The sequence below is a fragment of the Dermochelys coriacea genome, chromosome 8, assembly GCF_009764565.3.
Source record: "Dermochelys coriacea isolate rDerCor1 chromosome 8, rDerCor1.pri.v4, whole genome shotgun sequence".
NCBI lineage: Eukaryota > Metazoa > Chordata > Testudines > Dermochelyidae > Dermochelys > Dermochelys coriacea.
Genome location: NC_050075.1, coordinates 7,026,989 through 7,035,827, shown reverse-complemented (window position 1 = coordinate 7,035,827; position 8,839 = coordinate 7,026,989). Strand labels below are relative to the sequence as shown.

At 49.1% G+C, this 8,839-nt stretch overlaps 1 protein-coding gene across 3 annotated transcripts in view; it reads right to left on the bottom strand.

The window, feature by feature from the left end:
• Window positions 1-1,301: 1,301 nt before the first annotated feature.
• Window positions 1,302-8,839, bottom strand: part of CAMK2A (calcium/calmodulin dependent protein kinase II alpha) — an 80,374-nt gene continuing 72,836 nt past the window's right edge. For 2 of the 3 annotated variants that reach the window (XM_038412951.2, XM_038412950.2), the window contains 3 exons: window positions 8,474-8,568; window positions 7,771-7,999; window positions 1,302-6,474 (listed from right to left, as the gene is read on the bottom strand). In XM_038412951.2, the coding sequence (XP_038268879.1) occupies window positions 6,471-6,474; window positions 7,771-7,999; window positions 8,474-8,568 (328 nt within the window). In that variant the 3' untranslated portion in view covers window positions 1,302-6,470. Of the gene's footprint in view, window positions 6,475-7,766; window positions 8,000-8,473; window positions 8,569-8,839 lie in introns of those variants that run through there. The other variant, XM_038412953.2, reaches the window with a different exon arrangement.

The following is an 8,839-nucleotide window of genomic DNA, read 5'->3' as shown; positions in this document are numbered from 1 at the left end:
ACCAAGAATAAAACTGACCATTCCCCTCCCCCCCGCATCCCAAGTCCCCCAAAAATATAGCATAAAATTTGAGCAGTGATCATTCTGTTCACAGCCACAGGTTCAAAAAAACTGTAACAAAGAATCCAACACGGACACGCCGCTTTACAGATCGGATTCACTTACAAAAAGATACCACAAGGCTTAGAGTCCAACCACATTGAGTTACAATCAGGAGAGGACACACCGCAGCCTCTCGCTGGGGTTTTCATTTATTACATTAAAAAGCTCCTTATTTTTTTTATTATTTTGTTTTTTGCAGTCGTGTGAAATAAATACTTCCATAGAGATTTCATGTATGTATATATCTATATATATCTATATCTATATCTCATAGTATTTTTTAAACCACTGTTAACATTTTCCCTGCTTGTTCCAAAAATGTTACAAAAGCCCTAAAATTGTGCAACAGTTAGAAAAAAGTAACAACAATCCAAAAGAAACAAGTCAATAAACAACACCCCGCTTCCCCGGAACCCCACCCTCCCTCATTGGTGTCACGGTTACAAAAAGGGTGGATGGTTCACAGCCGTGCGAGAATTGAGGAGAAGGAAGGAAGCTCAGCCGAGGGAGGGGAGTCAGGTGGGTCTACAGGGAAGGGCTGTGACCACCTGGGTCCCCTACGGCACTGAATGGGAATGGGGACAGACAGCAGGCCCTTCTTTCCAGGCTCCATCCATGGCCAGGAAGGTGTTTTTGTTACCCTTTATATTAAGGTTCCCTGTATCAATAGACTACAAAGCGTTAAAAGATGTTTTAATACATGGTTCATCAATTGTAAAATCCAACAGGTAGCTTTTAAGCATCTATAACCTCTTCTGAGGAAGTGTCTACGACCTTCTATGGCATCTATTGCTCATGTCCGTGATGCTTGTGCTGTCTGCGGTCATTTGTTAACCTCTATAAACAGTTTGTAAAGATGTGACCACTTATTCTTTGCACTTCACCGCTGCTGTTGTGTCTGTGAAGGGTTAATTGGGGCTCACACCAAGAGTGCTTACCTTCTGGGGATCCTGGCAAATCTCCTCCCTCTGATCCCCAGCCAGGCAATCTGGGGGTGGGCCCAAAACTACTGGAATGTAGGCATATACCTCCAAACAAAGAACTTCCTGAAAACCCAGCTGAGCATGCCCAAGGGAATATGCCCCCAACACGGCCATAAACACCAACAGGTGTATTTCTCTGGGCTAGAAACAAGGGTTAATCATGCTCCTGGGATGTCTGCAGGAGCTAATTGCGTGATCTTCTGCATCTCTGCTGTCCTCAGGGGAAAGCTACTCCTGGGGCACATGACTACATCAGGATTGTCTTAAAGACACAATGTCACCATCCTCCATAGGTACTGTGGTCATGGTGCCCCACTGCAAACATTAGATATAGCATTACCTCTATCTTCAACACCTGATCAAGGAGAATTTGCACCAGCTGGACTTCCACAGCACCATTGCAGAGCCATCCTGGAAACACCAGGATGGACCGCCAGCCTATGCCTGCTGCTTGCTGACTTGTCCAGCTCCCTAGTGAAGCTACACTAGGTGATGGTCATGGTGGGTTTGGGGTCAGGAACTGAGTTCTTTGCTCATCATACTGGGCAGAGTGATTGGCTTCCGCTGTAGAAAAGAGAGCCTGAAATGTCCTCCCAACAATTTACAGGGTAAATTACCAGGGAGGCGACTTTTTAACCATGTAGGTCCCCATAGACCACAGAACCTTCACGCACGAGGCTCACAGGGGTTTAATGCAGGTCATTTTCTTTCAGTGACGTGGCAAGATGCAAACCTAAGCTGCTCCAAAGACACCAGAAGACATGATAACATTAGTGCTGCTTATGGACAGGCCGGTTTACGGTGGACTGTGACGTGATACCATCACTGCATAGCTCTTGTAACCGAAATCGATGGGATGGTGTAGTGTTACAGCCTGCAGGACAGGTCTCAGGGGATCAGGTATTTTCCACCCTTCAGAGCATAGCTATTCACAGACGGGCGGCAATGAGGGTAGGAAGGGGCTAAAGTTGCCCGTCTCTTTCCAGGCTGAGGGAAACAGCAACAGCAAGGACATAAGAGATGCTGCTGCAGATAGGCTGGCAGCTTCCCGAGGCTCAGAAGGGAATTGCCACCACCACCTCCTCCAGCCTACAAAGCAGAAACCACAGCAGCAAATGCTGTCACCACAGCTGTTGCTTGTGGTCTCCTGTGACAGACAGGGGAAGTAGGAGGATAATGGAGTGTGGCTTGGCCCCGAGGACTGGGCTACTGTGGGAGAGACGGTGCCCTTTGTTCTGGAAGCCAAAGAAGAGCCAGTCTGCTGTGATGGAGGGTGCTTTGTCTTGGAGGAATTGGAGAGTTTGGGGAAGACCCAGGAATCCACGACCTGACCAGCAATAAAGGAATTTTGATATGGCTGCTAAAGGAAGGCTGCAGCTTAGTACAGTGTCAATGCTTACTCAGACAAAGACCAGCGTGGAGACCTCTTCTAGGTGTCCGGGCCGAGCTGGGACTGGAGACCAGGGCACAAAACCAATCCATTTGTGCTAGCAGGGCCTAAAGTGCGGGTGCTAAAAGCAGACGTGGTGGGCAGGATGTGAAAGGCTGGAGCGCCTCTTCCTTGTCAGGATTCTCTTTTCCTGGGAGACAAAAAAGAGCCAAAGCCCCAGCCTCTTCAGGGAAACTGCTTCATTTGGAAACGCTCAGGTGGCTCATTATTATTATTAAAGTCCCGTGGGTGTTGTATGGCATCCATCCAGCCCAGGACTGAGGATGAGCCTTCCCCTGAGAAAGAGGTCCATGGGGAAACAGTCCGAGTAGGGACCACGCACTTCTAAGAAGTCAGGCCATAACCATGCTGGAAGCAAAGCCAAACTGGGTGCAGAAATGGGTGGGGCCTAGGTGGATGTGGCTGTTCAGCCCTAGCAGCAGAGGTGAGTGTTACCATGGCCCCCAATCAGCTTCAGCCCTTCAAAGGAGGCTCTCATCTAGTGAAAGGAGAACATTTCTGCACAAAGGTCAATGTTCTTCTGAGCTCCTCTCCATGTTCTCAAAGGTATTTGTGTTCTAAGCCTGGCCTCCGGCACCCCCTCCCCCTAGGGTGACCAGAGAACAAGTGTGAAAAATCAGGACACTTTTTGTGGGAGAGGGGATGGATTTAGTTGCGTATATAAGACAAAGTCCCTAATATCAGGAAGTCTGGTCACCCTACCTCCCCGTCTGTCCAATCCAGCTGCACTTTACAGTCAGAACTCACCACGGGTGCAGCTCCACCATCAGTCGCAAAGGTAGAAGCTATATGTGCAGGCTGGAGTCAAACTACAACCTCCGCTGGTGGATTTACACTGGGGGCAGATTACGATGATGGAACTTGATAGGACGGCCGCAGTCTTCATGGCGGCTCCTGCAATTAAATCACAATCTAGGCAGCGCCCTGGGAATGTTCACAACATCCAAAATACTGCTGATGCCCAGATGGCATGGTGATTAATAGGTGGATGAGACACCTCATCAGAGTTGGCTTCACAGTAGGTTCTAGAGGAGCATAGTAATCTGTGAAAGAGCCAACGCCCTCATTTAGACACAAATAGCTTTGGCACTAAGCAAACACAGGAAGAAAAAAACGTTGTGAAAAAGCAGCCCTAAAAGGCTGATCCTCTCCACAGCATGAGAGTGCCTGTTTAAGAGAAGATTCTGGGCCAGATTCTCAGCTGGCGTAAATCAGTATCACTCCCTTGTAAATCAGTATAGGTCCATTGAGTTTCATGGAGAGACACTGATTTCCATCAGCAGAGAATCTGGCTGATATGTCCCTAAAAAGGCACATTCAACGCCCATTCCACACAATGAGCTCACAACGGGGTCAGTGGAATCTCATAGAACATGCCTCCTGAAGCTTGTTAAATGCCCCGGCTGCTTGGATTTCTTCCCCTCAGGTCCAACGAGAAAATATTTTCGCACTTTGCAAACATGGCTGTGTTTCAGCAGGCGGTCGTCCTGCTTTGATGGCGAGCTAAGCACTTGAAACCACGGAAAAGGCAAAATACACCATTTAGAATTTACATTGAGAATATACTGTTTTTTTTTGTCCAAAACAAGCATTTTTGTTTGTTTGTTTCTAAATACACGCACCGTCTATAAAGTTAAACGTCATGCAAATGAAGAAAGTGCAGTTAGAAAGTCCCTGGCAGAGCAAGTGCACTGCAGTAACCTCACATCAAAGAGTAAAGAAGTTGCAGTTGGAAAAAAGAGAACAGGAAATGGAAGGATTACCAAAAAATAACCAGATCACGCCTCTCATACCTCTACCAAAAATAGACGTCTTGCCAGCCCCTCCCGATGTCGTGAGACTGACATAACGGTGGCGCTGTAAGAACCACTGGATGGTTGTTTATCGTTCAAGAAAATGCACAGGCTCAGAAATGACCCATGCCTGTTGTATTCCTGCCAGCTGACTCAGATGTCCCTTGGAGATGACCACTCTCCCTGCGGAACCTGCAACTTCAGTCCAGGAATGCCTCACTGTCCAGTTGTCTCCATTCAAATGGGCACTTCTGACGTTCAAACATTTCCATTGCAAATAGAAATGACCATGTGTCTTAAGGGGCCCAGCGTGGTTCACAGGAAAACCAGCTATGGAACTTTCCCCACCCTGCCCTCTTGGGACCGCCTTCACTATGACCATCGCTTTGTTGCCAAGCCACTCCCACATGTAAACAAAACAAAAACAACCTCCCCAAAATCCAGCAACTCCCAAAAAATTCCCCACCCCCCAAAACGTTCAGTATTTCTAGTTATTACATAAAGATCCATTTCAGCAAATACTCAAAATCAATTTACGAAATACACAGTAGGTTTCTTTTCCCTATAAAAAGGCATGCGCTCAAAGTAGAAGAGATAGCTAAAGGCTTGTTTGTTTCTTCGAAGCATAATCGGATTCCTCAAAGTTTTATTACTAAAGTTTACATTCGCCATCTTTGCTGGAAGGTATCGTGCGGTTGGTTTATTTTTCTCTCTCAAATGAACAGCCGGCTCTATTTCCTTAAGCACCAGTGTTATTAATACTGTGAATTTCCTGAAGCTGATTAATGGGGAAGGGTTTTGGTTCCTGGTTTTGGGTGGCCTTTAAAAATGAAGAGAAAATTGAATCTTGGAGGGCAGATTGAAAGAGGAATGTGGGGGGCAAAGGGGTAGATTCAACACTAGATGTTTGGAGCTGGTCTCTTAAATTGGCTGAGGATAAAGAAGACCACCTGCAATGTGTTGGATGATGGCAGGTTGCCTAATAGTGAAACAGTTCCTATCACTGACTCAGAAATGGATAAATAATGCTTGCGGAAGAAGAGCCAGCTACCATACCCAACCTCTAACCATGGCTATGACTGCCCTCTGCACAGAGAGCTGCTCTCTCAACTTTAGTTGCACTTGGATACCTTATTGTGCCGATAAAGCACTTGAAATTGTTTTCTTAATCTCTCTCTCTCTTTTCCCAGCATCTCTAAGCCCCGCTCCAAAGGGAGAAGGGAGAAAGAAAGGAAAATGTTCACATTTGACCAGCATGGTCAAAATTAGCGTGAGAACTCACTGGGCCATGCATACAATCCTGCTCAGTCCAGTGAGTTTGCACGCTAATTGCCCACCCAGCCGTTTCTAGAAAGAGAAACAAAGGATACATTTTACTCACCCATCACAATAAAACCCTACTCGCCCTAGAGTAGCAAGTGAGTAGGACATTGAAAGAGTTTAAGCAGATGTCCTTCAGCTGTCGCTGCAAAGAACTGGGAGGGCAGGAGCCCTGAGGGGGAGTGGTGTGGGGAACATGCCAAGGTCAAGGGCATCAGATCAGGTACCTAGACACCCAATAAGGCAAATCCCATTGGTGCTGAGAGGAGGAGGCCCCAGACCTTGGTCAGCCCAAAGTAGCTTGACACTCCCCTCATGCTCCACCCTTCTGCCTTGGTCCCCGGAGACTCCCAGGCGGAGGTGAGGATGGAGATGGAGTAGGAGTCCTATCCCGTCCTATGAGAAATGCACTGAGCCATGAGGGAGGATGCGTGGGGATCTGTGAGTTCTGGTGAGGCAGTGGGTGGAGGTCTTCGCCTCAGACACGTTCTGTGTGTTGGCCACTTGTTTTTAATTGTCTTACCGCAGATGGTTTCATACAGAAGCAGTGGGACCTGCGCATGGGCCCCTGACAGTGCTTGTTATGCCCAAAGGTGACAGTACAGGGGGAGAGAGAGCGAGAGAGAGAGAGAGAAGTCAATTCAAAGCTCGTTCGGGCCTTGCTGTCCTTTGTTTGTTTTTGGTGAGGAGCCAGGTGGGCAGGAGGAATTCTAGCAAGAGCCAAGCAGTAGACCCAGCAGCCAAGTTCGATAGGTGAAGGAAGGGGGTGGGTATTCCCTTTGCAGTGAGGCAGTGACAAACCTGGCCCGAGCGGCCAATGTTTCAGCTGGAAAACACAAGTCAGGGGGAGGGGGAAGACTTTTCATTCCGTTTGTCCTTCTGAAGGGCCTCATGGGCACGTCTCTTGTGTCTGCCTGTGCCCCCCCCTTCCGCAGGAGCTAACCAGCAACCCCCCGCAGATCAGTCACCTAACCTGTGTTTGATTTTTCATGCAGCCGTACACTGGGCCACATTGACTCCGATTTTGCTAATTGAGAATCCAGCCCATGCACATGATCAGGAGGGGACGCAGTGCCTGCATCTCCCAGCAGAGAGAGGACATGAGACACTTGACTGCAGTGGGAGTTTGCAGGGGCCGGGCACCATCAGGATCAGGCCCTAAGGTTCGTGACTGGGTCATGCACAGAATCCAGACAGAATTTCATCCCACTTCCTAGATGGATTTTCCTGCCCCTTCCCTCCCTCCCCTCAGATGCCCCTGCTCCAATGCAGAATGGATCTAGCAGGCAGAAGCCACAAGCTGGATGTGGAAAAAGAGCTTAGCAGGCTGGAGGGGGAAAAAAATCATGAGGCATTTAACAAATATGCAGGGCCGGACCAGATAACGCTTCCAAACCTGCAGTCACAGGGAGACCCTGGGTCATGCTGCAGTGCGGCGGGGGATGAAGTGTGAGCTGTGTAGTGTTGCCAGAGCTCTGTGCTCAGAACCAGAGTCCCCTGGGTAGTCAGGAAGTCTCCTCCCCACTCCCATCACAGCTCTGCCCAGGGCAGGGGCAGGTTCTCCACACCTCTCTTGATCAATGAGGGGGACTGCTAGCTTTTCCCCTAACTCCCTCCATGGGCACACACTGTAGTCCTGGACCTATTCCTCTTCCCACCCCACTCCATCTGGCCTGGCACAAGAGTTTGGGGCAGATCACACACTTTACCTTGGACCTGGCTGGGGAACCCAACTGAATGGCTCCGCGCAGGGATGGGGGGCAAATTTGCTTGAATTAGCCCTGACACTATCTAGGATAAAATTATACTGGTGTCAGTCCTACAACTTCAAGGCACAAGCTGAGCCCCAGCTGGGGCCAGGACAAAAGTGAACTTCCCTCCCCAAGGTGGAGCTCTGCACAGGTAGTTGCATTCTGTGAAGCCTATTAAGCTTCTCTAAAGCATCAGGCGTCAGCCACTGTTAAGAGACAAGGACCTGGAATGACTCTTGGTCCATTCAGCTCCCTTAGTGGGCCCTTTATCCCTTCACGCCTACTCTCCTCTCCCATTCTAGTCTCCGTGCCTGGTGAACAGGAGTCAATGGCTGGTGGAAAGGGCCGGTCATAGTTTCTCATTGGCTTACTGCGGTAGAACGGAAGGTGCTCCAGATCTGTGGAAGTGAACAATTTGCCATTTGCCATCCCGGCGGTGCCAGATGCGGGTCTCCTCAGACTGGGCAGTGCGTGGGATACCGCCTGCATCAACGTACTGTGTGATGCGGATATAGGCGATGCAGGCCGACTCGTCTCCCATCAGGTGGATGTGCGGGTTCAGGATGGTGGTGTGCACCGGCTTGCTGTTCCTGGACCACACTGGACATGGGGGAAGGCAGGTGGAATTACACAGAGGCAGGGGTCCCGTGTGAGTGGGGAATCTCCTCTCTGCTTGACTAACCACCACAGGCTGTAGCCATATAGAAAGGGGAGATACTTAGCAAGCGGACTTCCTGCCAGTGCCATGGAGCATTGGATCATTTCTGCATCAACACAGCTCAGACTGGGAAGGGTTCGCTCTATAAAAAATTTACTAACCAACAACTAACCAAAACACCACTCCATGAGCCAGCCGCTCCCCATTTCAAATTATTTAACAGATTTGATTTGCTTCCCACCTAGATCTTTTGGGATGGCCAGGAGACAGCACTGAGAACTTCCCATCCGAGGAGATCGAGAAACGCCCCAGCCCAGCCGGCTGGCAGGCAGAAGCCACAAGCTTCTTCCAAGCGACATCAAAGCATATCAACATGAGAGGTCAACAGCCTATTGGGGGGGAAAGGAGCTGCTTACAGTTTTCAAAGTAGAATCGATGGAACTCCAGTCCTTCCACCAGGTTCCCCAAGGCCTCGGGCTCAAAAGCAGTCATTCCAGGATCACACATCTTCCTGAGGAAGCCAAAGCACAGAGAGAGGGGGGAGATTATCTCATTGTTTCAAACTGGAAGATCTCCGGGAATGTTGCTACATAACAATAAATTCATCCCAGCTCTGGGAGTCTTTTCTGGAATATAGAGCACAACATCCCCTCTCTCTGTCCCAGCTCTCTCTCACTTCACCTAAGATCTGCTCCTGCTGAGAATGACAGTTCTCTGATAGCAGGAACAATCTACCCCGCTGTTTCCTCTGCATGGCACAAGGGCTACACAGATGCATGCAC